General features: G+C 52.3%; 1 protein-coding gene and 1 long non-coding RNA gene across 3 annotated transcripts in view; one reads left to right on the forward strand and one right to left on the reverse strand.

The window, feature by feature from the left end:
* Positions 1 to 607: 607 nt before the first annotated feature.
* Positions 608 to 5,481, reverse strand: LOC121137492. 2 transcript variants are annotated; one of them, XR_005874733.1, is made up of 4 exons: positions 5,395 to 5,479; positions 4,822 to 5,290; positions 1,886 to 2,076; positions 608 to 1,350 (listed from the first exon to the last, which is right to left on the reverse strand). It is a non-coding gene; the product is annotated as an uncharacterized LOC121137492 (long non-coding RNA). The 2 variants fall into 2 exon arrangements; XR_005874732.1 differs by lacking the exon at positions 608 to 1,350 and having other exon boundaries at positions 1,871 to 2,076; positions 5,395 to 5,481.
* The window catches only part of Dlec1 (DLEC1 cilia and flagella associated protein), a 40,669-nt gene continuing 33,777 nt past the window's right edge, over positions 5,252 to 12,143 (forward strand). Inside the window, exons 1-2 of the mRNA XM_040739764.1 lie at positions 5,252 to 5,683; positions 8,585 to 8,735. Of these exons, the coding sequence (XP_040595698.1) occupies positions 5,276 to 5,683; positions 8,585 to 8,735 (559 nt within the window). The 5' untranslated portion in view covers positions 5,252 to 5,275. The remainder of the gene's footprint in view (positions 5,684 to 8,584; positions 8,736 to 12,143) is intronic.

Consider the following 12,143-nt stretch of genomic DNA (forward strand, 5'->3'; position numbering starts at 1 on the left):
CTGAACTGGAAACTTCCCTTTTGGAACAAGAGGGAGGAATAAGGGAACTTGCAAGGCTCGGTAAGTTGCATTGGCAAGGCCTCTCCCAGAGGGAGGGGAGGGGAGACTCCTGTGGAGTTGCCTGCAAGGGACCTTTAAGGGTGACTTCACGTGTCCTCACCTAGGCTGGGGTGGGCTTTTCAGTGACCCAGTTGATGCCGACTCAATCATGCATGCATACGTGACCCCAGCAAGCTTACCAGCTCACCAAGCTAGTCCCGAATGGAGTCATTTCTTTCTTTCCATTTTGTTTTTTGTTTTTTTTGGTAAGAATTTCTGTTTTATGTGCATTGGTGTTTTGTCTGCATGTATGTCTGTTTGAGGGGGTCAGATCTTGGAGTTACAGACATCTCTGAGCTGCCACGTAGGTGCTGGGGATTGAGCCAGGGTTGTCTGGAAGAACAGTCAAGCGTTTTAAACTGCTGAGCCATCTCTCCAGCCCCTGGAATCACTTCTTTAGTTGGCCATGGGTGCCTTACCTGGGGCTGATAGGAGTCACATGACAGGGGGACACAGTGCGCCTGGGCTAGAGAGGAATGTCCGATCTGAAGAAAGCGCTGGACGCCTGTGTTTGGAAGCTTCTCTATTTTGTTGTCTCCATAAACGTTTGTTAAAGATCTGTCGTCTACTGGGCACACGGAGACTTGGGAATCCTCAGTGCTCAAAACACATCAAAACCCTCCTGCTGTCATAGAGCTCACACTGTAATGGGGGGAGCGAGATGGGGAGGGGCAGGGTTGGTGGGGCTGGCTGGCATGGGGGAGGCGGCCCTGAGCAGGCTCCAGGAAGTGGGAGCGCAGCATGTGCAGGGATGCCTAGGGCCGCTGGTTCCAGGCGAGGCAGGGCAGGCTCTAGGATGGGAGAGTGGCTGGAGCTCAAAGAGGGCACAACGGAGGGGTGAACAGAGAGGTAACGGGGGCTGAGGCCTGTCGGCCCTGCAAGCGCTTCGAGAAACCCCTCAATGACTCATACTCAGAAAGTGTTCCACTGATGGCTGAAGAAGTCACCATGGATGGGCAGGAACTAAAACAGGGAGCCCGAGGGAGGAGGCTCCTGCCATCAGTCATTTACACAGGGGTGGGGGGGTTCCTGGGCCCTCTCTCCCACAGCGGGGCTCTCTGCAGGTGAAAGGTGACAGACTCCCACCCAGCAAGTTTCCAGAAGCAGAGGGAAGGCGGCTGGGTGGCTGAAGGGCTGAAAGCATGTGGTGCTCTTTTGGAGGCCCTGGGTTCGGTTCCCAGAAGCCACATCTGGCAGTTCACAGCAGCCTATGGCTATGGCCTGATGCCCTCTGCTGGCCTCTGCAGGCACCTGCACGAACACAGCTCATGCAAATGTCCACACACATAGACAAAAATAGGTTTTGTCTTTAAGTAGCACCAAGAGGATTGAGGGAGGGAGGGAGCTATAAGGGAGACTGAGGACTCAAGGATGACCGCAGGGCTTCGGGCGGGGATCTGGAGGACAGAGCTGTCTTTAGCACTCGCTTTTGGAGACAGTGGAGGGTTCCAGAACTCCAAGAGAGGATGCCAGTACAAGGGAGATGTGGGGCTGGTGATGACATTCAAGATATGATTCAAAGCATATTTAAAACGCCCAGTGGTCTGAGCAGCAGCTCAACCATTAAAGTACTTGTGCAAACGTGGGGGGACTCAAGTGCGAACCCCAGGACCCACATAAAAATGCCAGGTGCGCTAGCACATGCTTGTAATCCTAGTGCTGAGGAGGCAGGGACCAGCGGATCCCTGGGGCTCACTGGCAAGGCAGCCTAGCCTGCTTGGAGAGCCTGGGCCAATGGGAGACCCTGTCTCAGGAAACAGTGCGATTGGGGTATGGTGGTGCACACCTTTAATTCCAGCACTCAAGAGGCAGGGGCAGGATATTTCCTGAGACCGAGGCCAGTACGGTCTACATGATGAGTTTCGGGTCTGCCAGGGCTGCGTAGTAAGACACTGTCTTCAACAAGAAAACAAGATCAATGGCCCCTGAGGAGCAGAAGCTGACGTTGACCCCTGGCCTCCGCATGAACCCGTGCACCTGCAGTAAACAAACCAAAAAAAAAAAATACCCAGAAGCATTCACATAACGCAGATAGTCATCTACCTGTGATACAATCAGTTCACCAGCCCAGCACCAAAATGTACGGACCACTGGCGGAGGCATTCCAGCATACTACCACACATAAATATTACGCAGTATACAAAGTATGTACAAACATGAGCAAATTCCTCAGGATGAATTACAGTGAAACCAAAACCAGTCAACCAAACAAAGAAACAAAACAGTTCCTGTAACTTTTTATAGAGTAAATGAAGAAAGGGCCATAACACACAGCATGCATTTTTTTGTTTGTTTTCAAAACAGGTTTGGCATTTTCTTTTTTAAATAGCAAAAAGTTACTTCACAGATATCAGGGTTTGCATAAGCAGGAAAAATAGCTATAAGGATATGGTAATACTTTACTAATTTGGGAGAAAGAACTGAGGATACTTTTGTTAAATTTCTTAGTTTACCCTCAGTCCTGGGGATTGAACCTAGGGCCCGGAGAACACCAGGCAAGCACTCTCCCACTGAACCGCATCCCTGGTCATCTTCCACTTGTTATTTTGAGATAGGATCTTGATAAGTTGCCCAGGCTGACTTTGAACTCTCTGTGTAGCCTACACACACATGGCAATCCTCCTGCCTCAGTTTCCTAAGTTTCTGGGATAACAGGCGTATGTCACCAGGCCTAGCATGTTTTCCTTTGTGCGCTGTTTGGGGTTCTTTTTTGAGAATCACAATAGTAGAGAATGTTTGATACATGAAAGTAAAAAGTAAATTAAGTAAAAGAAGGTTTGCGAAGTCAAGAGAGCTAGAGGAACGCAGGCTGCAGGCTGCAGAAGAGACTCCGACAGGAAGAGAGGAGCTCACGGGGACTCCCTTTGTGCCCAGAGAGTCACCGTGGGGCTTTGCTATCAGAGGGACTGGACATTGTGAGAGACACTGCCTTGGGCAGGTCACCTGAGCAGACACTAAGATGGGCATGCAGGGAGAGGGGTGCGGAGCCTCTCTGTGACACGCTCGGACTCCCTGAGACTTTCTCTGAGGACATCTGGACAAACAAAATAACAGCAAGAATCAATTGTCTGCCCTCCTGTGTACCAGGGAAGGACACCGGGAGCTTCCACAGTGGAGCAGCTGTTAATGACAGGGTTCCCCTTACAACAGGCCTGTTTTAGGGAGACCCTCTCCTTACATTAGGGTTGTTCTGGGGAGACTCTCTCTTTACATTAGAGTCACGCACACTCTGCTGCTATTCTGCTACTTTCCCACTCAAAGCTCTTGCCTGCACCTGTGGGAACCTGGAATGTGTGTGAAAAATTGGACAGCTACCCTTACTACACATACGAGTCAGCACTAGAGCAGGGAGTTAAAGAGGAGGCCTACTGTGGTCCTGGAAATAGACTTGGGATATTTGGGCAAATACTTCCAGGGTCCCAGTTGCCTGGAAGGCAGGAATGGGCATTTCGCCTGGCTGGGAGAGTGCTCTACTGCAGGGAAGTGTAGCAGGAAGACAGTCACAGCCTGGTTCTTTCAAGTGCACGACTTAATACACGCACACATGCATGCACACAGGCATGCGCACACACACACACACAACGTAATAAAGAACAAATCAAAGTCCTGCTGGCTGCCGTGTGAGGGAGGATGAGCACACCCTGCCTTTCACCCTCGGGATAGGAAGGTCTCTTAAAGAGCAAAGAGGGAGCCAAGCAGCAGCAGCGGCGGAGGTGGCTCGCGTTTGTGGTGGGCATCCTGGGACTCAACTCAAGGTTAGGGTTTGGGGCTGCAGGGGAAGCACGCTCACACCTGGGCTGAAAGTGACAATTCTGGCACCTGTGTTGGGCAAGGGTATAGTGAGGTACCGAACTGCCAACACAGGGCACATACATACACATGGGCAAAACACCCGTACGCATAAAACACACCTTAATCATTTATTTATTTGTTTGTTTTTGAGACAGGGTCTCGCTATACAATCCTGCCTGGTGTGGAGCTTGCTATGTGGATCAGGCTGGCCTCAAACTCACAGAAACCTCCCTGGCTCTGCCTCCTAAGTGCTGGGATTAAAGGGCCATCATGCCCAGCTAGACCTCGTGCCTTGTATTGGCTGGGGTTTTCTAGAGGAAGGGCACCAGCAGAATGAGTACAAATTACAAAGGAGGCCAGACGGTGGTGGCGCACACCTTTGATCCCAGCACTCGGGAGGCAGAGGCAGGGGGATCCCTGTGAGTTCGAAGCCAGCCTGGTCTACAGACGGAGTCCAGGACAGGCGTCAAAGCTACACGGAGAAACCCTGTCTCGAAAACCGGAATGAACAAATGAATTGCAGAGGAGGCTGCTAGACTGGCTCACACAACAGCGGCCTTCTGTACCTGGTAGCTGGTCGCTCCTTTAGGCAGATGCCTCAGCTGTGAAGCAGGGCAGGGCCCCTGGAAAGCGACAGCCCAGGTCTCTATAGTGACCTCCAAGATGGCCTGAGCTTCAGAGTGAGACCCTGACCCAAAACAAGAGCAAAAACAACGACAAACTGTTTTTCTAAGAGCCAATATGTATGAAGAACTTCTGAGCACATTAAAGAATGGATGGAGTCGTGCCCCCCCGAGAGAGAGAGAGAGAGAGAGAGAGAGAGAGAGAGAGAGAACAAGCGTTAATGGAAGCACTTAGTAGTAAGAAACAAGGCTTTGTAGCCAGACTGGCATGGATCCTTCTGTCCACTAAACTTCATAATAAACTCACCTGTAGGAAGGGTGATCCTGGGGCCGAGGAGGTGGCCCAGCCTTTAAGAGCAGAGGACCAGAGGTCAGTTCCCAGAACCCGTGTCAGGGATCTCACAATTGCCTATCGCTCCAGCTCCCGGAGATCCGATGCCCTCTCTGGCCTGCATGGGCAACTGCACTCCCGTGCACACAGACACATAGAGACACACAAAACAGAACTAAAGCTTTACCAGGAAGAAAATAAAGGTGATGTTATCTGGCACACAGCATACACCCGCACCCAGCTCTCGGGAAGCTGAGGAGGAGGCGGGAGGATGGTGACCTTGAGGCCAGCCTAGAACACCTAGCCAGCCGTTAGAAATGCAAGCCTTTGCGATGACGACAGGGATGACGCTCTACTAGAGAAAAACTAGACGGAAGGGGCGGAGCCGGAAGCAGAAGTGGGACGCCGAGTCTGTAGCGTCTCCGTTGCCATGGAGCCAGGGAGCCTGGAAGAGCAGCGATCCGTAGTTTCCCCGGCTGATAAATTCCCAGAGACCTTGTGGGCGTCCATCCCGCACCCGGCCGACTCCAGAGCCCCCAGCTTGCTCACCAGAAAGTCCTTGCGGTCCTCGAGCGCCATCACCGATGGTTGCCAGTACGGCTTCCCCACGCGGTCCCTCCGCGCCGGGTTCCAGGCTCTCCCGCCGATCCCGGAGCCGCAGATGCTGCGTCTGCGCCCCGCCTCGCTGCGCACGCAGGACATCTCGCATCTGCTTGCCCGAGTTTTCCGAAACTTGTACACCGCCCAGGTATTCGGAGAGGACTTGAGTGACAGTTTGATCAAGGCCCGCGGCAGCGACGATGCGCGCCACGAGGAGTTCGTGGACCAGCTGCAGCAGGTATATAGCGGGTGCGGACTCTCCCTATGTATGTCCAGGGTGCAGCCGCGCCAAAGGGAAGGACGCTATCCAAACTTTACACGCACGCGTGAGAATGGCATCTTCCAAGCTCCTTTCTCTGCACACATACACGTTATGTGTTGCAAATATAAATGAAACGTCTGGAGCCGACAGCTCGATGGTTTGTTCCCTGGGGGTGATGGAACCCAATCACCCTCCTCCCTTGGGGTGACTCTATCACTAACCACAATCATGGCTGAGATATGCTTGACCACAGTTTCGGATCTCTGGGTCAGCAGCGTGGTTTCCTCTTCTGCACGGGGCTCAAAACAGCAGACTGGGAACTCCTTGATGAGCCTGCCTTTGCCAGCTCACAGTGGAGGACTCCCCGACTCTCCCTTATCGCGACCTCTCTGCCTTTTCTCTTTCTTCTCCCCTCCTTTCTGTCCTTTCCTTGCCCCTTACACACATGCCCCCAACTTCATCCATTCCTTGTCGCACACATTTATGAACTACCTACTGTGTGCCATGCTCAGTCCTAGGCAGTGAGGATTCAGTAGCCCGGATTCCACCACAGAGGCTTACACCTCAGCGGTGCAGTGTGTGCCTGGCAAGGGTAAGCCCTCAACCCCCAGCAATGCAAACAAACAAAACTTTAAGAAGAAAATATAGACGCGGGTAAGATGGCTCTGGCTCGGCAGGTGCAAGGGCTTGCTGCTAAGCTGTGACAACCCCGCCCCCGATGCCACACCCCGCCCCCCAGTGGCAGGATATTGACAGGCTCTGTCTTGGCAGGTAATCACAGAGGAGTGAGATCAGGAGCCCAGTGGTCTCCACCTCACTCCATCCTTCCTTTGTGTGGTTGGTTGTTTTCACCCAGTCTTCTGTGATCTCCCCGAGCCTGGGAGGGCGGGCGGAACAGAGAACTCCCTCTGGTGGCCCCATATTCAACAGTCCCTTGTTCTCAGTTCTTGGGTGGTTATGGAGCTCTGTAGTTAGGACTGGGAAAGGGTGTGGCTCTGCCCACAGAGGCAGACGCTAATCTGACTGTTTCAAGCCCCGGGCTTTCTCCATCTGAGGTTTCCACGAAGGCTCACTGGCTGTTGGTCTTCCCAGGTCTAGCTACAGAAATTCTGTGCTGTGTGTTGACTAAGCACACACTTGCAATACGTCCTCCAGCTCCAACCCTGCCCCTACCACTTACAGCTTGGAATGGTGGAACACACTTTTAACCCCAGCTCTTGGGAGGCAGAGGCAGGTGGACCTCTGTGAGTTCAAGGCCAGCCTGGTCGACATAGTGAGTTCCAGACCATATCCAGGGCTACATAGTGAGACACATCTACTCTGTGTTTGTTTTGAGGACTTGGTGAGCCAGTTCAGTAAAGAATGATTAACTGATGACTCTTACATGCAAGAATTAGGATCTGGACTTTCTGGAACGTCTAAAGAATGGGGCACCCAACTTGTTAAGCATGGTACTTTATGTTCAAGGCTCCCCTGGCTGCTGCTTTCTCAGAGGGGGCTTCCTAGCCACAAGAAGATTAGCCACCACCTCCTAGCCTTCACTGTATACCCATTCATCTACTCTCAAAGAATGGCGGGAGCCGGGGAGGTGGATCCAAGGTCAAGACATTTGCCGCGGAGCCCGACGACCTGAGTGCTCTTCCCCAAGACCCACAGAAGGGGAGAACTCACTCCCATAACTTGTTCTCTGGCGCCCACACATAGGCTCAAAATAGCATAGGTGCACCGGCCGATAGATAAACAGATGGAAAGCAAACAAGAATGACTAGATAAGCGTCTCTGAGTCCTAGAAAAGCAGCGAGGAATGCTCTCCCTATATGCTACTGTCTTAGTGTCCCAGCACCCACATAAAACACTGGGCACGGCTGCCTATAGCCACAACACTGTTGAGAGAGAGGGTAGGGGGATCGCTAGGAATGGCCATCAAGCCTACTTCCAAGTCCCGTGGCAGACCCTGTGTCAAGAGAATATGGTGAAGGCGACGAAACAGCAACCAGTATCTCCCACTGGTCTCTGCGTATGTATGCACGCACACATATGAGCGCACACAGCGTTTAAAAATGCTTATTTTGAGCCAGGCGGTCGTGGCGCACGCCTTTAATCCCAGCACTCGGGAGGCAGAGGCACTCACTCTGTGAGTTTGAGACCAGCCTGGTCTACAAGAGCTAGTTCCAGGACAGCCTCCAAAGCCACAGAGAAACCCAGTCTCGAAAAGCCAAAAAAAATGCTTATTTTGTTTTTATGTATGTATATCCCTGCATGTGTTCACACATGGCGGGGGAGAAGAGGATGATAGGTTCGCTTGGCACAGGAGTGACAGGAGTTATGATCTGACTGGTGTGGGCCATGGGAGCTGAACTCGGGTCCTCTGGAAGGTCAGCTGTTAACAGCAGAGCCGTCTCTGTAGCCTCCCGACTCCTCCAAAGATGTGGCGTATCACCTAGGTTTCACCTGGGTAGCATATCACCTAACCGTGTTTCTCTTAGGATCAAAATAGCCATGGCTTTGTGTACACTAGATGTGGATGCTACAAAAAACGATGCCACCTCAGGTGAGTCCCCTCCAGGGGGTTAAACGGATGAAAGAGGCTGACACCAGAGGCTGTGCGCTGGCTGTGTGTGATGGAGCTAGAGAGTGGGGCCTCTCCCGAACCGAGACAGAGTGCCAAGCTTGACTCTTACTGACCATGCTATGAGACTGCCATTGCCTTCCATTGAGCTCGGAGTTTACATCCGCTAGGTCGGAGCAGAGGGCTTCGATAGTTCTGTAGTTGTCCCGTGCCGGGCTGGAAGCCCTGGCATGGAAGGACACAGGGCAGTGAGTGCCAAGATGTGGGCTCTCATCAGATTTCTGTGCATTTGGACGCCCCCTCCCCAGGTTCGAGCCATCTATAAACAGCGTCTGGATGAAGTCACCATGTTGGAGAGGCATATCATCCAGGCCCGTGCACGGGACCTTGCAGAAACAGAGCATGCCACCAAACAGACCAAACTACATGTCCTGGAGACCCCTGTCAAGCTGCCCCCAGGTAGGTGTGAAGTGTGTGCACCTGCCAGGCTCTGCTTTCCCGTGGGGAGAGCGGGTTGCAGACACGACAGTCAGTCGGCACAAACCCACTCCAGTGTGTCTGGTCTCTCCGAAAGAGCGGTGCTCCACACGGCCAGGGACTTGACACTGGTGTGACACTGGTTCCGGGCCACGGGTCCCACTTGGATTTTTCCCGCCACCCACCATGGCTTCCTCCCCTCTGACCTTTCATACCAGGCTTCCCTGGTAGGCTAGGCTGGCCGGCCAGTGACCCCAGGAATTTGCCGGCCTCCACCTCCCAAGTGCCAGGAGTTCAATTCCAAGTACCCATCAGGCAGCTCACAACTGTCTGTAACTCTAGTGCCGGAGGATCTCTTCCCATACCCCCTACGGGCATGCGCGCACACACATATGCTCTCTCTCCCTCTCTCTCTCTCTCTCTCTCTCTCTCTCTCTCTCTCTCTCTCTCTCTCTTGTTCTCTCGCTCTCACACACACACACTTGAAAATCATTTTAAAACTGCTTTGAAGAAGATGTGCAATGACGTGTATGTAAAAACATCATAAAGAAGCCCATTATTTCATGTGGCAACTTAAAAAGCAAGGAAGCCATTCTGACCTCTACCCCCTGGGAGGACTGAGGAGAAGGGAGGAAGACCCTTCTCCCCATCACGTGACCATCACCAAAGTCCATAAGAATGACACCGGATTGTGTCCCCTTGGCACTGCCTTTATTCCCTGCCAAAGCTGTCCCTGTCAAGGGAGTCAGGGACTTCACTTTCAAAGTGTGCCTTCCCTGTGATCCCAGGATCCTTCGGGAAACACCCCGAGGGAGTTCTGGAAGGGAAGCCTCAAGAAGTGGTAGGTGATTTGCTGGCTGTCAGGTTTTTTTGTTCACTTGTTAATTGGTTGATTTCTAATTATTTACACACATGTGTCTGTGTGGGTATACGCACATGACTGCGGGTACCTTCAGAGGGCAGATGAGAGTAGCAGATCCCCAGCGGCTGGTTCCAGGCAGTTTGTGAGCCACCAGATGTCCCCGCTACAGGGGCAGTAAGCTCCTTAAGCCATGCCCCCTGTCCACTTTGGAAGTGCCATCCGATGGCTTCTTGAGAAACTTCTGCTTCCCCTGGCCTCCTCTCCCTTAGCCTGTAATATCCTGTACCCCTTCACTCTGCCGTGCTGTGAGTGGCTTCTGCTCCAGGCTCTGCTAGTTAACTTTAGGTCAAGCCTTGGGATCCCTGTCAGCACCCATGAGGGTAGAAGCAGGTATTCCTTCATCAAGGGGCGCTGGGGATTGGCCCCAGGGGTTTGTGCACGCCAGGAAATTACTCTACCAACTGAGCTTCGTCCCCAACCCCCAAAGGAATTTAGAACACAGCTCAAGGAGGCTCCGCCAATGCCTAGCACTGACTTATTTAAACTGCAGCACCCAGGGTGAACTCTCCCTTAAGACACGGACTCCGTGTGGCGGCGATGTGTCGGTGTAGGCTCTTCGTTTGTAGCAAGCATGCTGGGCTGAGGAGAAGGCTCCGCATGCGCAGTGGTAGAGGAACAAGAGAGCTGTCAGGCCTTCTCAGTTTGGGTCCCAATTTCTAACTGCTCTAACGAACAAGTCTGATGTGATGGCCCGGTGGGTAAAGGCGCTTGCTGCCAAACCTCACAACTGGAGTTCAGTCCTCAGGGCCCGCGAAGGGGAGGAGGAGGTCAGCTGATCCCTGCCGTCTGCCCTCTGACACCCACACGCACCCCCAACACACAATAGCCAAGCAGATGTAATTGAAATACAGTGGGAGTCCATTTTACCTTTTTTGTTTTGTCTTTTGAGACTGGGTTTCTCTGTATTGTTTTGGAGGCTGTCCTAGAACTCGCGCTGTAGACCAGGCTGGCCTCGAACTCACAGAGATCTGCCTGCCTCTGCCTCCCAAGTGCTGGGGTCAAAGGTGTGTGCCACCACCGCCACCTGGCAGAAGACCCTTCTCACATCTCCTGGAGATCACATCTGCCTCGTATCACTTGCCATCCATTTGTAGTTAATGTTTCTAGACACTGGTATTATAATATATATGTAAATTACATGCATGTGTGTGTGTGTCTATGTATGTATGTGTGTGTCGTGTGTTTGTGTGTATCTGTGTGTGTGTGTATGTGTCTGTCTGTGTGTGTGTCTATGTGTGTGTGTATGTGTCAATGTGTATGTGTGTATCTGTGTGTGTGTCTGTGTATGTGTCTGTCTGTGTGTGTGTCTATGTGTGTGTGTGTATGTGTCTGTGTGTGTGCTATTTCTGGGCTCATCCACCACAAACACCAGCTTCCACTCCCTGATGGCTTTCTCTAACGTGCCACTGACACTGTTTATTGCTTGCTGTCCCCATGTGGCTTTTACGCTGGTGTCTGAGATGAAGAGACAAGGAAGCTCTCCTCCATTGGTGGCCAGAGTTCACTGCACGCACATTTCCAACCCTTACCACCGCCAGAGCCACGGGTGAGGAGGAGCGCCGTGTTGAGGCAGGAAGCAGAGGGAATGCCTAGCAGCTGCGAACGCTCTGGCAGTGTTAGCCGTAAGCACACATGGCTTTCCCAGCAACCGAGACCTTGAGACCCCAGCCTGTCTCGAGCTGCATGAATATCCCAGCTCAAACAGTTCAATAAATTATTCCCACCACAATGATTCCCAGCCAGGCAGTGTTGGCGCACGCCTTTAACCCCAGCACTCAGGAGGCAGAGGCAGGCGGATCTCTGTATGTTGGAGGCCAGCTTGGTCTGCAAAGCTACACAGAGAAACCCTGTCTCAAAAAATCAGGAAAGGATGTGCCCGCTAGAGAAAACTTGTGTAATCCAAGTCTATCAACGAAAACAGACCCACTCACAGGATACCCGATAGCCACTAACTCTTCCTCCTGGACTCCATAAAAAGAAGCCCCAAACAATGACCAGGCCACCTGGGCACTCTGGTCCGAGTAACCCTCATGGTGTGTGGTGGGCTGTATCTTTAACCCTCGTGGTGTGTGTGGTGGGCTGTATCTTTAACCCTCATGGTGTGTGGTGGGCTGTACCTTTAACCCTCATGGTGTGTGGTGGGCTGTATCTTTAGATGGAACTCCTTGCTGCCCTGCTGTTTGTGTGTGATTCCCACTTGGTTTCCTCAAACCCAGAAACACCTGGTCAAGACCGGGACCATCGGTAACACTGTCTCTAGAGTGTCCGCCCCTGCATCCTGGGTGTGAACGAATCAGTCACGGCTTCACAATTCCCTGTTGCCATACACGCCTTGGAACAAGTACAAGGACTAGCTGTATCAGTTTCGGGCGCATGCACAGTAAAGCAAGCTGTACCTGAGGGAAACCTTCCTACGGACCTTCTCATGCATATGTATAATTAGGCACACATACGCTTAAAATCAGACA

This window comes from Mesocricetus auratus, unplaced genomic scaffold (assembly GCF_017639785.1).
Source record: "Mesocricetus auratus isolate SY011 unplaced genomic scaffold, BCM_Maur_2.0 Super-Scaffold_100691, whole genome shotgun sequence".
Lineage (NCBI taxonomy): Eukaryota > Metazoa > Chordata > Mammalia > Rodentia > Cricetidae > Mesocricetus > Mesocricetus auratus.